At 44.8% G+C, this 19,436-nt stretch overlaps 1 protein-coding gene across 11 annotated transcripts in view; it reads right to left on the bottom strand.

The window, feature by feature from the left end:
• otog (otogelin) overlaps nucleotides 1-19,436 on the bottom strand; it is a 176,810-nt gene that overhangs the window by 122,250 nt on the left and 35,124 nt on the right. For all 11 annotated transcript variants that reach the window (XM_062030540.1, XM_062030539.1, XM_062030536.1 and 8 more), the window contains 3 exons: nucleotides 18,207-18,305; nucleotides 17,760-17,917; nucleotides 17,030-17,151 (listed from right to left, as the gene is read on the bottom strand). In XM_062030540.1, the coding sequence (XP_061886524.1) occupies nucleotides 17,030-17,151; nucleotides 17,760-17,917; nucleotides 18,207-18,305 (379 nt within the window). The remainder of the gene's footprint in view (nucleotides 1-17,029; nucleotides 17,152-17,759; nucleotides 17,918-18,206; nucleotides 18,306-19,436) is intronic.

Here is a 19,436-nt window from a genome sequence, read left to right as displayed (position 1 = left end):
TCAACCACAACCAATGGCTCGTCCTCTCTGCTGTGTTGGCCAGCAAAGTATTTATCAAAGGCTGTGAATACGACAAGTGATTTTTTAAGTGTATTTCTCTTTTAATTAATTTGCAATGTTAAGAAATATATATATATATTCACATTGTCATTATGGGGTATTGTCTGTAAAATTTTGAAGACAATAGGAATAGATCATTTTTTGGAATAAGGCTGTAACATAACAAAATGTGGAAAAAGTGAAGTGCTGAGAATACTTACCGGATGCACCGTACATTCCAGAAAACTACACTTCTCTGTACTACTGTTTAGGGCAGGGTCAGCAACCATTGATCGTGATTGACCAGTCGATCTTTGGGACCCTATCAAAACTATTTTCGATTGCGAAAATATTTGAAAAATAAATTATTTATTAATATGACATCAGTGACACCCCCACTCAGAGAGTGACCAGCAGACCTGCAAACAGGCACACAATTTAACCCCTGAACACACCCGCACACCTCACCTCTCTCTCTTCAGCCTCACATCCGCTGCTCTCGACACCACGGCTACACACATGGAGTACGGCTGCGCACTACACCCGCTCGTCTTGCAAACGCGCATGGCATGATGTGCACAAAAATCATTGAGCTGCAACAATTTCTTAAGGCTGACTGTTGCAACGCACCAGACATTTTCTAGCATCCAAGATCAAACAACTCTGCAAGCAACTCTTCCCTCAACTACGAGTCCACGACCGTCATTGCTCGCCTGCGACGGGAAGCTAACAAGTTGAATAATAGTCTGTGAACATTGCTAAAAAGTAAGGATTTTGTGTTGATTTATTATGCATACAAAAGTAAACATTGACATGTGCAAAGGCAGTAATATATTATAAAACAAGGCGGCACCTAAAGAAGGACTACCCAGTTTATCCCCTCTATATCACACAAGAACCCCCCAGGTCAGGGGTCCGCAACCTGCGGCTCGAGAGCCGCATGAGGCTCTTTAGCGCCACCCTAGTGGCTCCCTGGAGCTTTTTCAAAAATGTATGAAAATGGAAAAAGATAAGGGAAAAAATATATTTGTCATGACGCGGAGTAATCGCGTTTCCTCGGCAACTGGACCTGCCGGCGCCTCCGCTGACAGCGCGCTCAGACACGCCCCTGCTCGTGCTTAGCGCAGCACGCCCACGCAGCAACAAGCCTGCAGACTTTCAATGATCAACACACCTGGAGTTGATGAAGGGGAGCGGCATAAAGACCAGCGGACCCGAGGAACCTTTGCCAGAACGTCGCTAACCTTCCAGTAAGCATCACGTCTGGCATTCCCTTCCCCCGTGATTTCCTCGCCTTTGCTTTGCTCTATCTCTCCGTGTTTCCCTGGTTCATGTCCTTTTGTGTTTTCCTCCGTGATTTCTAGGGTTGGGTATCGAGTATCGAGTATCGATTGGAACCGGGACTAACTTTCCGATTCTCCCGGAATCGTTCAAAGGTTTAAATTTCGATTCCTATTTTCGATACCAGTCCGCCGACCGGAAAAAAATATGTCCGCCGAACCGGAAGAAGAAGCCGCTGAACACCAACGAAGAAGCGCCCACCGCCGGAAGTGTTAGCATAGCCGAGCGAGTCAGTCAAGCTCAAGCATGGATAGCGGGCGTCGGCGGTCGAAAGTGTGGCTTAACTTTACAAAAAAAAATGAAATAACCGCGAAATAACAGAGCTCCATGTCCATCAAGAAACGAGTGGAGAGAGAGCTGCAGATGTACCAGGACGTTCCACCGATACTTATGTCTGACGACCCTGCTGCATGGTGGTGGAACCAACAAAAGACTTATCCTTTGCTGTCATATCTCGCTTTCTCCTATTTATGCGTTCAAGCTTCTTCCACACCCAGCTAACGTGTATTTTCCACAGCAGGAGACACTATCTGTCCAGAACGCTCACGCATCCTGCCTGAGAAGGCGGATATGGTAATTTTCCTAAACAAGAACTGTCTCTGATTTTATACTGTACCTGCTGCTAATCTGGACTGGGTTTTGCAAGTTGTTTATTGTTTATTTGCTTTTCTGCACCAGGTTAGCCCATCAGTGGGAGCACGGTAACATTTTTAAGTACCTGCAGCATCATACACTTGTGTGTGTAAATGTGTTTTCATGAGGTTTTCAAAAATAAAGCTCTCTTGAGGAAAGTGTACCCCTGGGAAAATGTATTCATAATTTATAATATTTATATTCAAGTTCATAGATTTCATATTTATATTCTAGTTGAAAACAACCCTGTGAGGAATTTATAGTAAAGTTCATAAAAAGTTAATAGAATTAACATTTGATGGAGAATGTCAGACTATTTCATTCAGAAAGACTGTAGGTTAGCTAGCTCATTTAAAATATCCTAAACTTTTTTTTGACCCTGCCTCTTAAAAGAATCGGAATCGAGAATCGTCAGGAATCGGAATCGAAACAAAGAATCGGAATTAGAATTGGAATCGTTCGAATTCAAACGATACCCAACCCTAGTGATTTCCTCCGTGATCGTGCCTTGTTACTCGACACCCATCCGGATTCCTGACTGCCCTCCTCGATCCACGACCTCCCTGCTCGGGCCCAGACCACGCTGCCTTGCTCCTGCCCACGACCTCTTGTCTGTCCACGAACTGCCTCTTCGCCTTGGCCCCTTGGAATTCGAAGAAAGATACAACCAACATTCACAGACAACAACCCTTGGTAACATTTACATTATTAATTTTACACATAGTCAACACTCACTCACTTTGAGTAGCATACACACGCCACGTATTCATCAAAGGTTTAAAATAAACCTTGTAAACCGCAGTTCTGCCCTGGTTGTCGCCTCCTTCCCTTCTCTGAACACAACAGTACGTTCTGGCCAACAACACATCAGAACCAGGCGACGACGGCAAGCCCCAGGCCCAGATATCCATATCTTCCGACCTGGCTATCCTTAGTTCCGTCGTTAGCGAACATCAGGTTCGGTTTACTGCCCTTGAGGACAATCTAGAGAGAGCCTTTACCAGACTTTATTCCAGGCTGGACAACATGTGTCCCGGGGCCAGTTCTGGACCGGTGGTACCTCCGCTTGCTTCTCCAGTCCGGGGACCCGAACACAGCATTTTGGAACAAGAGCCCAGGATTGCCAGTCCTAGACCCTTTGAGGGGGACTTTGAACTATGTAGAGGGTTTTTGGTACAATGTGACCTTATTTTTCTTCACCAGCCCTCCCGCTATTTCTCCGATGGCGCCAAGATTGCATGAATTTTTTCCTTGCTTTGCCTCAAGTGGGCTACTGCTGCAGTCGACAGGACCATGGGGCTCAACTCCGACTATTTTGCGTTCCGTGCAGAATTGCGGTCTGTTTTTGATCACCCTAAGGATGGGGGGGACGCGGCCGGACGTCTGCACTCCATCTCACAGGGTTCACGCTCCGTGGCAGCCTACACCCTAGAGTTCCGGACTTTGGCGGCAGACAGCGGTTAGGATGCCCGGGCGCTCCAAAGCGCATTCTGTCGCGGCCTTTCTGAGGAAATTAAGGACGGTCTACTGAGAGACAGACCCACGTCCTGCAAAGACCTCATCGAACTGGCCCTCCAATTTGACATACGACTTTGTGAACGAGCAGCAGAGCGAGGCCAGAGAGGAGCCTCTAGGAACCAGACTCTGCCGACCTTCAAAACAGAGGTGGATCCTTACCATTCCACAACTACTACAATGGCAACTCTGGAGCCCATGCAGTTGGGCTCAACTAACGTACCTTTTGTTTGGACTATTTTGGCGAGGAAGGCCTTTGAGGAGTTAAAGGAGCGTTTTGTTTCTGCACCCATAGTAGTCCATCCCGACTTAGACACTGCTTTTTTGGTGGAGGTTGACGCCTCAGACTCAGGGATTGGGGCTATTCTTTCTCAACGGTCCAAGAATGACAATTTGGTTCACCCTGTTGCCTTCTTCTCCAGGCGCCTGACCCCGGCCGAACAGATCTACGATGCTGGGAACAGAGAATTATTGGCGGTCCATGAGGCCCTGGGGGAATGGAGACACTGGTTGGAAGGAGCTAGACACCAGTTTCAGATTCTGACCGACCACAGCAACCTTCTGCACATTCGAGCTGCCAAGAGAATCAACAGTCGCCAGGCAAGGTGGCAGCAGTTTTTCTCTCGCTTTAATTACGTGCTCTCTTTCAGACCAGGGTCCAAACACTAAGGCTGACGCACTGTCCCGGTTATTCCTGAAAGAACCCACCAGTCCGGCAGTGGCGGAACCCATCCTTCCTTCCACTCGCATCATTGGGATAGTAACTTGGAAAGTGGAGGACCTGGTTAAGTCTGCACTGCGTTCCAATCCAGGACCGGGAGGTGGAACTCCCAACAAACAGTTTGTCCATCGGGAGCTACGACCCAGGGTCCTGGATTGGGGACACTCCAGCCTGTTCTCATGCCATCCTGGTTTTCAACGATCACTATCTCTGCTACAAAGACGTTTTTGGTGGCCATCCATGGCCAAGGACACTCGTGAGTTCATTGCTGCTTGTTCAACTTGTGCCCGTAGTAAGATGTCACACAGGCCTCCTGCTGGTCTTCTTCACCCTCTCTCCATTCCTGCCCGTCCTTGGTCGCACATCGCCCTGGATTTTGTCACGGGATTTCCAGTCTCCAGAGGTAACACCACTATCCTTACAATTGTTGACCGTTTCTCCAAGGCTGCCCATTTTATTCCGCTGCGAAAGTTACCTTCTGCCTCAGAGACTTCTGACCTCCTCATACTTCACGTCGTCAAACAAAATGGTATTCCGGTGGATATTGTTTCTGACCGAGGCCCTCAGTTTACGTCGCAAATATGGAGAGCCCTCTGCAAGGGAATCGGGGCCTTGGTCAGCCTCACATCGGGATACCATCCCCAGAGCAACGGGCAGGCTGAAAGGGCGAATCAAAGCTTGGAGACCATGCTCCGATGTGTCGCCAGTCATCAACCCACGTCCTAGGGCAAGTTTCTGCCATGGGTGGAGTTTTCCTATAACTCCTTGAAGAGCTCCGCTACCGGTATGTCCCCATTTGAGTGCTCATTAGGTTATCAACCCCCTTTATTTCCCCAACAGGAACTGGAGATCGCTGTTCCCTCAATTAGAGCTCATATTAGACGGTGTCAGAGGGTGTGGAGAGCCGCTCGTGCAGCTTTGGAAAGAGCATCCGAGAAAATGTGTCGCAACGCCAACCGTCCTATAGACCAGGACAACAAGTGATGCTTCTCACTAAAGACCTCAGTCTCCAGGTACCATCAAGAAAATTGGCTCCACATTATGTTGGTCCGTTCTCCATCATTTCTATCATAAACCCTGTATCTGTTAAATTGGCTCTCCCACCCTCGGTCAAGCGGCATCCAGTTGTCCATGTTTCCCAGATTAAACCGGTAGCTGAGAGCGCTCTGTCCCCTCCTGTCCCTGCCCCCCCCACCCTCTAGGTTCTTACCTAATGGAGATCAGGTTTGGACGGTCAAGAAAATCCTCAGGGTTCGTCGACAAGGTAGGGGGCTCGTTTATCTGGTCGACTGGGAGGGATATGGACCTGAAGACAGATCTTGGGTGCCAGCCTCCTACCTTGCCGATCCCTCACTTCTAGAGGATTTCTACCGTGCCAATCCTGATGCTCCCCGGCGCTCGTCGGGTGCCTCGCGTTTCCTCGGCAACTGGAGCTGCCGGCACCTCCACTGACAGCGCGCTCAGACACGCCCCTGCTCGGGCTGAGCACAGCACGCCCACGCAGCAACAAGCCTGCAGACATTCAATAATCAACACACCTGGACTTGATGAAGGGGAGCGGCATAAAGACCAGCGAACCCGAGGAACCTTTGCCAGAACGTCGCTAACCTTCCAGTAAGCATCACGTCTGGCATTCCCTTCCCCCGTGATTTCCTCGCCTTTGCTTTGCTCTATCTCTCCGTGTTTCCCTGGTTCATGTAATTTTGTGTTTTCACAGTGACTCCCCTGTCCTCCGTGATCGTGCCTTGTTACTCGACACCCATCCGGTTTCCTGACTGCCCTCCTCGATCCACGACCTCCCTGTTCGGACTCAGACCACGCTGCCTTGCTCCTGCCCACGACCTCTTGCCTGTCCACAAACTGCCTCTTCGCCTTGCCCCCTTGGAATTCAACGAAAGATACAACCAACATTCACAGACAACAACCCTTGGTAACATTTACATTATTACTTTTACACATAGTCAACACTCACTCACTTTGAGTAGCATACACACGCCATGTATTCATCAAAGGTTTAAAATAAACCTTGTAAACTGCAGTTCTGCCCTGGTTGTCGCCTCCTTCCCTTCTCTGAACACAACAATATTTTTTGCTTTAATATGGTTTCTGTAGGACAAACATGACACAAACCTGCCTAATTGTTAGAAAACCCACTGTTTAATATGTTTGTGTTCATGCTTCACTAATTAGAGTACTTGGCAAGCACCGTTTTGTCCTACTAATTTTGGCGGTCCATGAACGCACCGCAGTTGTGTAGCCTGTGACCCAGGAGTTTGCTAACATCAGGAGTGCCAATTAGATCGATCTCAAACTACGGGGCGATTGGTGAGGGTGTGTCACTCCATCGCAAGGTATTAAAAAAAAAGTAGACCTAAAAATTACTGACCATCAATTTTCACTACGACATCACTTTCGTTACTTGGTTGACATTCACGGCACTCAAGGATCTTGTGCGATGACATTGGCTGCTGCGAACTTAGTGTGAAGAAAAAAAACAACCTTCAGGAACGCGAGAAGCACTTTTTATTTCAACACTCTCTCTCCGTACCGGCTGTCAAAAGTGTAAAAACTGACCGCACAGTTCCTGTTTTCACAATAAAAGTGCTGCTCCATCCTGCCTGTGCTAACAAAATAAAAGCCTCAAACTTAGTTATGGAATTAGTATGGAAGCTGGACAAATAAAAAGCTAAAAACAACCACTTTCATTTGGTGTTGGAAAGAGAGGAGGACTTTTTTCCCCTCCACAATGTAAATTCGAAGTTGTGGAGCTTATCAGCAACTACTGTTTGTTTTTTGTATTTTTGGTCCAATATGGCTGTTTGAATATTTTTTGTTGCTGACCCTTGCCCCAGGTGAACAGCTTAATTTTTTTTTACTTCCGGCGCTGACATAAACTGACTTCCGTCCCATATGTGACCATACAATGAACAAATAAACTACGATATTAAGAATATAGTGGCCATATACAGTTAGTTTCTACAGCCGGGGTGCCCAAAGTGCAACACAGAGGTCATCTGTGGCCCGTGACTCGTTTGTCATTGGCGTTCGGCACATTACAAGTAAAAAAAGCACCAGCAAAAATTGGGAAAACAGCAGGAAGCACAATGAGAAAGCCAATAATAACAACACAAAGCTTTGTCTTTAAAATTGCAGCTGAGATAGGCTCCAGCACCCCCCGCTACCCCAAAAGGGACAAGCGGTAGAAAATGGATGGATGGATAACAACAAAAAATAAAACATGTTTAAATATACATATATACCAGGGGTCGGCAACCTTTACCACTCAAAGAGCCATTTTGGCAAGTTTCACAAATTAAAGAAAGTAATGGGAGCCACAAAAAAAAATTTAAATTTAAAATGAAAAACACCGCATACAAAGCTTAAATGCTTTGTGCTATTTTAACTGGGGGTCTCCGACACACGCACCGGCACGCACTTTAATGTGGAAATTTGATGTTAGTGCAGCCCGCGAGTTTTGAATGAATGGCGCTTGATAGCGTTATACTTGCCAACCCTCTCATTTTTCCCGGGAGACTCCCGAATATCAGAGCGTGATGACACTGCATTTGGCGCCCTCTACAGTCTGCCCTAACAGTGTACCTGCTCGACCACATGTAGAATGCAATTTCAGCTTGCTCACGTAAGTGAGCAGCAAGGCGTACTAACTCAGCAGCCACACATCTTACACTGATGGTACCAATACCCAGAATCCCATGCAGCCCTAACTCTTCCGCTCAACCAACGCACGGAGGGGGTGGGGGGGGGGGGGCGTTGATGTGTGGGGGGATTTGGTGGTAGCGGGGGTGTATAATGTAGACCGGAAGAGTTAGGGCTGCATGGGATTCTGGGTAATGGTTGTGTTGTGTTTATGTTGTGTTACGGTGGGATGTTCTCCAGAAATGTGTTTTTCATTCTTTTTTGGTGTGGGTTCACAGTGTGGCGCATATTTGTAACGTAACAATGTTAAAGTTGTTTGATACGGCTACCGTCAGTGTAAGCTGTGTGGCTGATGACTAAGTATGCTTTGCTGTCTCCTGTGTGTGCAAGTAATAACAACATGCAACATGTGGCTGGACTGGCACGCTGTATGTAAATGCTATAGAGGACAATTACTGCAGTGCAATTAGGGCACGCCCTTTATTTAGTAATTAGAGTGTAAATAGGATTGTTTTTTCCCTGGGAGTAATCTATGAGGGACACTGAGATCCATAAATCTCCTGGGAAAATCGGGGGGGTCGGCATGTATGTAGCTGAGCCGCATCAGAGTGGTCAAGGAGCCCCATGCGGCTCCGGAGCCGCGGGTTGCCGACCCCTGATATATACAGTACAGGCCAAAAGTTTGGACACACCTTCTCATTCACAACATAGCTGATGGTCCCAACCCTATTGATAAAGCAAGAAATTCCACTAATCAACCCTGATAAGGCACACCTGTGAAGTGAAAACCATTTCAGGTGACTACCTCTTGAAGCTCATCGAGAGAATGCCAAGAGTGTGCAAAGCAGTAATCAGAGCAAAGGGTGGCTATTTTGAAGAAACTAGCATATAAAACATGTTTTCAGTTATTTCACCTTTTTTTGTTAAGTACATAACTCCACATGTTCACTCATAGTTTGATGCCTTCAGCGACAATCTACAATGTAAATAGTCATGAAAATAAAGAAAAAACTATGAATGAGAAGTTGTGTCCAAACTGTATATATAAAAACATAGTTGACACAGGGGTAGTTCCTGGTGAGACCAGGGATCTTGGGCTCAAAATGGTTGACAGCGGGTTTAGTGGCTCAGTGGAAAGGAAAGCCACCCTCATCACTGAGGACTCATCCCACCGACTGCACCACTCCTTAATGCTGCTGCCGTCAGGCATACGATGCAGAACACCACTGGCCCAGAAAAACATTTACAAGAATTCATTCATCAACTCTGCAATAACTATTCTACACAGCATTACTTAAGCTGCACTGTTTTTATTGTTTACCTGTTGCTGTGTGTGAATGTATTTTTAATTTGTGATGAAGCCAGGTGAAAGACGATTATCTGTTTTTTACAGAAGAAACATACAATTAAGTTCTATCTGTCTACAAACCCCGTTTCCATATGAGTTGGGAAATTGTGTTAGATGTAAATATAAACGGAATACAATGATTTGCAAATCCTTTTTAACCCATATTCAATTGAATGCACTACAAAGACAAGATATTTGATGTTCAAACTCAAACTTTTTTTTTTTTTGCAAATAATAATTAATTTAGAATTTCATGGCTGCAACACGTGCCAAAGTAGTTGGGAAAGGGCATGTATGGCCTTTCCTTTTAACAACACTCAGTAAACGTTTGGGAACTGAGGAGACACATTTTTTAAGCTTCTCAGGTGGAATTCTTTCCCATTCTTGCTTGATGTACAGCTTAAGTTGTTCAACAGTCCGGGGGTCTCCGTTGTGGTATTTTAGGCTTTACAAGGCGCCACACATTTTCAATGGGAGACAGGTCTGGACAACAGGCAGGCCAGTCTAGTACCCGCACTCTTTTACTATGGAGCCACGTTGATGTAACGTTGCTTGGATGGCAACATATGTCGCTCCAAAACCTGTATGTACCTTTCAGCATTAATGGCGCCTTCACAGATGTGTAAGTTACCCATGTCTTGGGCACTAATACACCCCCATACATCACAGGTGCTGGCTTTTCAACTTTGCGCCTATAACAATCCGGATGGTTCTTTTCCTCTTTGGTCCGGAGAACACAACGTCCACAGTTTCCAAAAACAATTTGAAGTGTGGACTCGTCAGACCACAGAACACTTTTCCACTTTGTATCAGTCCATCTTAGATGAGCTCAGGCCCAGCGAAGCCGACGGCGTTTCTGGGTGTTGTTGATAAACGGTTTTCGCCTTCCATAGGAGAGTTTTAACTTGCACTTACAGATGTAGCGACCAACTGTAGTTACTGACAGTGGTTTTCTGAAGTGTTCCTGAGCCCATGTGGTGATATCCTTTACACACTGATGTCGCTTGTTGATGCAGTAAAGCCTGAGGGATCGAAGGTCACGGGCTTAGCTGCTTACGTGCAGTGATTTCTCCAGATTCTCTGAGACCTTTGATGATATTACAGACCGTAGATGGTGAAATCCCTAAATTCCTTGCAATAGCTGGTTGAGAAAGGTTTTTCTTAAACTGTTCAACAATTTGCTCACGCATTTGTTGACAATGTGGGGACCCTCGCCCCATCCTTGTTTGTGAATGACTGAGCATTTCATGGAATCTACTTTTATACCCAACCATCCGACTTTCACAATGTTATGTCAGACCCACTCGACATCCGTTGCTTTCGGTCTCCCCTAGAGGGGGGGGGTTACCCACATATGCAGTCCTCTCCAAGGTTTCTCATAGTCATTCACAGACGTCCCACTGGGGTGAGTTTTTCCTTGCCCGTATGTGGGCTCTGTACCGAGGATGTCGTTGTGGCTTGTACAGCCCTTTGAGACACTTGTGATTTAGGGCTATATAAATAAAAATTGATTGATTGATTGAACCATGGCACCCACCTGTTCCCAATTTGCCTGTTCACCTGTGGGATGTTCCAAATAAGTGTTTGATGAGCATTCCTCAACTTTATCAGTATTTATTGCCACTTTTCCCAACTTTTTTGTCACGTGTTGCTGGCATCAAATTCTAAAGTTAATGATTATTTGCAAAAGAAAAATGTTTATCAGTTTGAACATCAAATATGTTGTCTTTGTAGCATATTCAACTGAATATGGGTTGAAAATGATTTGCAAATCATTGTATTCCGTTTATATTTACATCTAACACAATCCAACTCATATGGAAACGGGGTTTGTATCTATATACAGTGGTACCTCAACTTCCGAGCACATTGCGTACAACAACCGAGCTCATAACTCAACTCTGTTAGAATATTATGGAAAATATACACTTAAATTCATAATTTTGTTTTGACATCAATCTGTTTGATTAAGTGCACACAAATATACAGCTGCATCTTTGACCTTCAGGCTTGCCTGACTACCTATGTTGTTTTAAAGACATTGATGTGTGTTTTGGTACGTCTAATCCGTTGTACAAGGCTAAAAGAAAGATGGCCCCAAACGTGTAACCTCAAATTCAAGCTGTCTTCAATAGCTTAAAAATGGTACAAAGAGTAGAAATTAGATATTATATATTTATATTTTTTATTCAAAATAACAATTTTAATTAGCTACACATTCTTTTGACATAAATTTCCCACACCGATGGATGGAACTACTTAAACGTCTCCCTCTTCCTCCCTTATTTTCCCTTGGACTGGCCCCCACCCTCGAAAACAGACATTGACCATGGACTTATTGACCCATTGGACTTAGCGGCTCTTTTGCTATAAAGAGGGTTAAAGAATTATTCATTAGGGCTCACTTTTGCAGAACCTCGCGCTTGTGGAGGCATCCGTGAGACCAACGCTGTAACATTTACTTATAATAATAATAATAATAATACCTGGGATTTATATAGCGCTTTTCTAAGTACCCAAAGTCGCTTTACATGTTAAAAACCCATCATTCATTCACACCTGGTGGTGGTAAACTACTTTCGTAGCCACAGCTGCCCTGGGGTAGACTGACGGAAGCGTGGCTGCCAATTTGCGCCTACGGCCCCTCCGACCACCACCTGTTATTCATTCAACATTCATTCCCCGGTGTGAGTGGCACCGGGGGCAAGGGTGAAGTGTCCTGCCCAAGGACACAACGGCTTGGTAAGAGGCGGGGAGCGAACCTGCAACCCTCAGGTTTCTGACACGGGCGCTCTACCCACTACGCCATGCCGCCCCTTATAACCTGTTTCATATAAATGCTTGTTAAATCTTCCAGATGACCCGACCTCTGACTTTTCAAGTTAGAGCCCTACCCATTGAAATTAATTTCAATAATTTAATTGGTGCTTAGCCCATACTTGCCAACCCTCCCGTTTTTACCGGGAGACTCCCGGTATTCAGCGCCTCTCCCGATAACCTCCCGGCAGAAATTTTCTCCCGACAAACTCCCGGTATTCAGCCGGAGCTGGAGGCCACACCCCCTCCAGCTCAATGCGGACCTGAGTCTATATTGTGCTTTCCCACAATATAAACAGCTTGCCTGCCCAATGACGTCATAACATCTACGGCTTTTAGAGAGTAGAGTGCACAACTGCGCACACAACAAGGAGACGAAGCAGAAGAACGAGGAAGTTACAGACATGGCGACGCCGTCGACGAGCAAGATGAAGAAATACGCTTGCAAGTTCCAAAACGAATGGAAACAAGAATTTCAGTTCATCCAGGACAGTTCGAAGGGGAAGGGGTATGTTGCCTGTACATTTTGTAGAACAGACTTCTCCATTGAACACGGTGGCCGAAATGAACGGAGAAGTTAAACAGGACAATACTGCCATCTACTGGATAGCCTGACACTGAAATTCAAGTATTTATTTTATTTATATGTATAATAAAATAAATATATATATATATATATATATATATATATATATATATATATATATATATATATATAATATATATATATATATATATATATATATATATAGCTAGAATTCACTGAAAGTCAAGTATTTCATATATATATATATATATATATATATATATATATATATATATATATATATATATATATATATATATATATATATATATATATATATATATATATATATATATATGAAATACTTGAGTTGGTGAATTCTAGCTGTAAATATACTCCCCTATTAACCACGCCCTTAACCAAGCAGCAGTGATGGGCAAGCTACTTGGAAAATGTAGTAAGCTAAGCTACAAGCTACTATCGATTAAATGTAGCCAAGCAACAGGGGAAGCTATCCCCGGAGAATTGCAGCAAGCTACACTACAAGCTACATGGTAAAAGTAGCTTGGTTTACAGAGTAAACAACAAAAAACTAAGGTTTTGGGCATTGTTTTTCCTGGACATCATCACTAAAGAAAAAATCTAATCTGGGGGAGAGAAAAAGTATGTTCCTTCTTTATTTTTTTGAGTCGTCAGCTTGAAACGTCTCTCTGTCTCCGACTCCCTCGTCGTCATGAGACACGAGTGCGTGACTGTTATAATTTTGGTAACTAATTTCGATGACCCGCCTTTTTTGTCTCTCATTGGCCGGTTTCGACAATAAGATATTGTCGAAACCGGTCTGTGTTTGGTAGCGCCTGCGCAGTTTATATTAAAATCATTAGAAGGACACAAGTGTTGCTGGCCAGTCAATAATGTAGCCGATTGTGACTCATCATACGAACACCAACCAATCATTATGGATTTTTTCCATATGTATGGATGTTCTCATTCATCCAGGTAATTGTATTTTTCCATATTTTTTGGGGCTTGGATTCACAGTCCATTTCTCTCTTTGTAGCTTGTTGCTTTGTAACTAAGCTACTCACTACATTGGTCTAAAAGTAGCTCATCGGCATCGCAGTCTCCGAGGACCATTGATTTCCTGTGCCTCGGAGTCAGGTCTTGTCACAGCGTCTCCTGTGGCTGTCTAGGCCAATTCGTGAGAGACATTCTCCGCCGCAGATGTCACATATCCAGACCGGTCCCATAGATGTTGCCGGTGTCGCAGAGCCCTGTTTCTTTCTCTTTGCCCTCTTAGCCTCATGGTGTTGGGCCAGGGTGGTTTCTGACTTGAGCAGCCCGCTGCAGAGTGCCTGCTGCCACTGAAGGCGGTCCTGGGCTGCATCTTCCCAGCTGTCGGGGCTGATGTCAAAAGACTTGAGGTCTTGTTTGCAGACGTCCTTGTAATGCAGATGGAGACGGCCAATCTGCCTCTTGCCAGTTGTGAGTTCAGCATAGAGGAAGTCCTTTGGGATTCGCCCATCGTCCATCCGTCGGACATGGCCCAGCCAGCGGAGATGTCGCTGCCTCAGTAGGGAGCTGTGCTCTCTCCAGGACTGTTATTTGGTTTGGTTCTCTGTCCCATTGTCTTGGTTTTGCTCAGACTGATGGTCAGGCTGAAGTCCCGACAGGCTTTGGTGAACTGGTCCATTAGGGTTTGCAGGGTGGGCGCCAGCACGCATCTCCGCTTGACACCACAGCAGATTTTGAAGGGGTCTGATGTAGACCCATCGAACTGGATGGTGCCATGCATGTCGGTGTGGAAGGACTGAAGGATGCAAATGAGTTTGGGGGGACAGCCTATTCGTTCAACCAGCTGAAAGAGGCCACTGCTGCTCACAAGGTCGAAAGCTTTCGTTAGGTCAATAAATGCCATGTAGAGTGGTTTTCTCTGCTCTCTACACTTCTCCTGCAGCTGTCTCAGAAAGAAAATCATGTCAGTGGTAGACCTTCCTGCTCTGAACCCTGCCTGAGATGCTGGGTATATTTTCTCAGCGAGAACCTGAAGTCTATTCAGTGCAACTCTGGCAAAGAGTTTACCGGTAGTGCTGAGTAGAGAGATACCACGGTAGTTGTTACAATCACTCCTGTCTCCCTTATTCTTGTACAGGGTTATGATGGTAGCATCCCTCATGTCCTGTGGGACAGCACCTTCACTCCAGCACAGACAGAGGAGCTTGTGAAGTTTGTCGAGGAGAGCAGGCTTTCCACACTTGAGGATTTCAGCTGCAATTCCGTCACTGCCAGGTGATTTACCGCATGCTAGGCTGTCAATCGCTTTGCTTAGCTTCTCAGTTGTTGGTTCCATGTCCAGTTCTTCCATTACAGGTTGACACTCAACATGGCAGAGGGCTGCATCGGAGACAGTGTTGTCGCTGGCGTAGACTTCGGAGTAGTGTTCTATCCAGCGGTCGAGCTGTTTAGAGCGGTCAGTGATGATTTCTCCTGGGCCGATTTCAGCGTAGCAGTTGTGTGGTGTGATGGTCCAAGCGCCTTTTTGATGCCGTCATACATGCCTTTGATGTTACCGGATTGGATGTTGCTGCAAAGCTGTAGCCAGTAGCTGTTAGCACAGCGACGGGAGGCATTCTGCAGTTTCTTCCTTGATGCCCTGAGAGCATGTAGGGTCTTGTCACTCGACGTGCATTTGTAGTTGGTAAGGGCGATACGTTTTTCTTCCAGTATCGGTGCCAATACAGACGCGTTGGCTTCGAACCAGTCATTGGACCTTCGCAATCTTTTGCCAAAAACCTTGGTGTGGATGGTGTCTTGTAAGCCTTTCCAGTACTGCTAGGCAGAGCAGCACTGGGGTAGTTGGTGGAGGGATTCCTCTAAGGCACGTTTGAAGGAAGCAGTTTTAGTTGGATCGGCTGCTTTGCTGCTGTCCACACGGGGGGGGTCCTTTAGGTTTGGCTCTGTAGACATTTTTTGTCTGCAGTTTGACTATACAGCAGACGAGGGAGTGATCGGTGTCACAGTCTGTACTGTGAAAGGTACAGGTATGGAGGACACTTCTGAGGTCAGAGCGCCGTGTTATGATTGGGTGCAACTGGTGCCAGTGGCCAAATCTTGGGTGTCTCCAGAAGACTTTTTGGCGGGGTTTGGACTGAAAGTATGAGTTAGTGATGCAGAGATTGTGAAATGTGCAGAACTCAAGGAGACGCTGCCCATTCTCGTTCATTCTACCAATGGCATAGTAAACTATTTAACCCATAGAGGGGCAGTGGTTGGCGAACGCCAGGGCGTGTCCACACACTGGTGGACCTGCAAGCCTCGCCTCCGGGGCCCACTGCTGCTCCGAGATCCCCTACAGTTTACTTACGCACTCGGCTCCTCTTTTCACCCACCCAGGGGCTAGCTGGCGGAGATAGTTGTAAGCAGAGAATAGCAAGCAGAGGCAGCATGCAGCATGCACTAACTACAAGCACTTCTGCCACAAATCTAACGCACTGACGCATCACACGCACCCTGTGCGCGAGCACTCACACAAAGTAGCTAAGCTACAGGAAAAGCTACTCGTCAAAAAAGTAGCTAAGCTACAGCCAAACTACTGGAAAATGTAGTAAAGCTACGTAGCTTAGCTACATGTAGCTTGCTACTGCCCATCACTGGCAGGCAGACTTTTGTAAGTGTCTCCTACAGACTGTCTTCGTTCTGTAACAATAGGAAGCAGGAAATCGTTGTTTATGTTCAACACGGAAGTATTTGAGTGACGGACTGGATGGTTTGAACGTTTGTGGCTGAAAGCCGCAGATGCGGAATTACGCTGCAGCGGGGCTGACTTTTTTTGCATAGTGTGTTGATTCTCTGATTCGGTCGCCTGCTTATTGTCCTTTTGAATTAACTTTCTCAGCTCCGGTAATTGAAGGGCAGGATTGTGTCCATCTACGAGCGGCGCTCAAACGCACACATCAACTGTCTAATCAAACCTTGTTTGTTTCTTGTGTAGACGAAACAGGAACAGCAATATATAACAATGCATTAACTCTGTATTGCCGAAAATGGCACAACCCTGTGACGAATATTACTTCAACTGGAGGCGGGATGGGCTCCTAACTCAAAATATACTCGCAACTTAAAGTATAAGAAAATGCCAAGAGACAGCTTGTACCTCCGTTACATGTAAGTTAAGTTACCACTGTATGTATTCTCAGTTATTGTTGGATGTCCTTTTTTGTAGAACAATTAGGGCTGTTACAGTTTACGCATGCATTTAATAAAAAAAAGATTGTATTAATCACGTATAATCACATATTAATTTTGCAATTTGACTCTATTAATGCTCCTTTACCTTATCCACGGATGGTGACCTGAAAAATGAGGTCAATGCATACGACAAGGCAAAGATGAGTGGAAGATGGAAAAAAAAATTTTTGTTTTGACTTCTGACCTTTGCCCTTTGAACGTCACATTAGTGGCGCGCAACCGGATCTCACCCTCCCATGGAAGGTAGAGGCTGACGGAGCGCTGGCAGCTGTAAGGTTCGGAACCACAGTCTGGGTCATTGTGCACCTGCATAGAAAAGGATGCTCTGTGATATTAAAACATTTCATCCCTCAATTTTATTATGAATCATATTTTATCTATTCTATCATATTCATTCTACAACCACATGCTCAAAACATCTTTAATTGGTTATCACTATTTAGTGTCAAAAATTATTAAGTGAAATAATACTGTATATGTTCCTGTTAAATGTGAAACCTGAGCAATTTTAAATAAAACATGGAAAAGTAAATTCAACAAGCTTAATACTTATAAGATCAGGTTCCAAATTAGCTCCATTAGATTAATTCTGGTTTCTTATTGATTATATGTTAAGGGTCTTGTATTCAGACAAGTTTTAGGTACAATTATTTTATTTTTTACCTAAGGTAAAGGTACCTTAAGTTTAAAAAATGAAATTGTTTACACTTTTATACTGACAGAATAACTTGTCCGAAAATAAAATGTCAAAATGTGTTAAGTCGACACTAAAGATCACTGGTGGGGCCTGTTGTCTTATCACGACAAGGTTTGTGTTGGGTTGAAAAAACAGCAGTTAATTGACTCACATTTTTACATGCATTGATTGTTCTCTAAAGGCGATGTTAGTTAAGCATGCTGATACGAGTGTTCACCTGAACAATGATGTTGGCCACAGTAGTTTCCTCACAGTCTTTGAGTAGTGTGTACGTGCATCGACCAGGGAAGTAATAGTAGAGGCCATCAAAGGTCTCAAAGTTGTACTGACCCCAAGTCCTGCATGCCATCTCCCTCTCAAAACCAGGATTTGGAACTGAGCACATAGTAAATAGGGTAGAAAGTAGACTTGATTATAAGGGTTTGGGTGGAAAACCACGCAAAGAATTTATCTGATTCTCACTGCCGTTTTATACTTCTTTTAACTTAGTTAGCCATGCTTTGTTTATTGCAAAAAATAATCATGTTAACCAGCAACCATTTTTTAACATATTGTTCCTATCAGTTTATGTTTATGTTTTGTTCCCAAACAAAGCACTTACCCAATGAAAAATGTCTAAGATCACCTAATTGACTGAAAAGGATGGGCCTAAAATGGGTTTTACCTGTTTGACACCTCTGTCCAGTGGCCTGAAACAAGCTGCAATCACATGACTCTGAACGAGTGCACCAACCACCGTTCAGGCAGGAAAAGGCACATGACTCTTCAAAAAGACAACAACACAGCAAAGTGATGACTATTCTTTTCATTCCCATAAAATGTTTGCTAAATGTTTCATCTATTTGAACTGCAAACCACAAAGGAGTTGGGTTAGTGACCAGAGAGTCAGGTGCTAGTATAAAGGTGTAAAAAAAAATGCAATGAATGTCCATAGTATACTGAAAAAAATATAAACGCAACCCTTTCGTTCTTGCTCCCATTTTTCATGAGTTGAACTCAAAGATCTAAAACTTTTACTATATACACAAAAGACCTATTCCTCTCAAATATTGTTCACAAATCTGTCTAAATCTGTGTTAGTGAGCACTTTTTCTTTGCCAAAAAAAATCCATCCCACCTCACAGGTGTGGCGTGTCAATATGCTGATTAAACAGCATGATTACTGCACAGGTGTGCCTTAGTCTCGTCTCGATTACTGTAACGTATTATTTTCGGGTCTCCATATGTCTAGCATTAACAGATTACAGTTGGTACAAAATGTGGCTGCTAGATTTTTAACAAGAACAAGAAAGTCTGATCATATTACGCCTATACTGGCTCACCTGCACTGGCTTCCTGTGCACTTAAGATGTGACTTTAAGGTTTTACTACTTACATATAAAATACTACACGGTCTAGCTCCATCCTATCTTGCCGATTGTATTGTACCATATGTCCCGGCAAGAAATTTGCGTTCAAAGAACTACGGCTTATTAGTGATTCCCAGAGCCCAAAAAAAGTCTGGGGCTATAGAGCGTTTTCTATTCGGGCTCCAGTACTATGGAATGCCCTCCCGGTAACAATTAGAGATGCTACCTCAGTAGAAGCATTTAAGTCCCATCTTAAAACTCATTTGTATACTCTAGCCTTTAAATAGACTCCCTTTTTAGACCAGTTGATCTGCCATTTCTTTTCTTTTCTCCTCTGCCCCCCTCTCCCTTGTGGAGGGGGGCGGCACAGGTCCGGTGGCCATGGATGAAATGCTGGCTGTCCAGAGTCGCCTGTGCATCGGTTGGGGACATATCTGCGCTGCTGACCCGTCTCCGCTCGGGATGGTCTCCTGCTGGCCCCACTATGGACTGGACTCTCACTATTATGTTAGATCCACTATGGACTGGACTATCACAATATTATG

Source organism: Entelurus aequoreus, linkage group LG02 (assembly GCF_033978785.1).
Source record: "Entelurus aequoreus isolate RoL-2023_Sb linkage group LG02, RoL_Eaeq_v1.1, whole genome shotgun sequence".
Taxonomy (NCBI): domain Eukaryota; kingdom Metazoa; phylum Chordata; class Actinopteri; order Syngnathiformes; family Syngnathidae; genus Entelurus; species Entelurus aequoreus.
The sequence above is the reverse complement of the archived record's forward strand: the minus strand, read 5'-3'. Positions and strand labels throughout refer to the sequence as shown.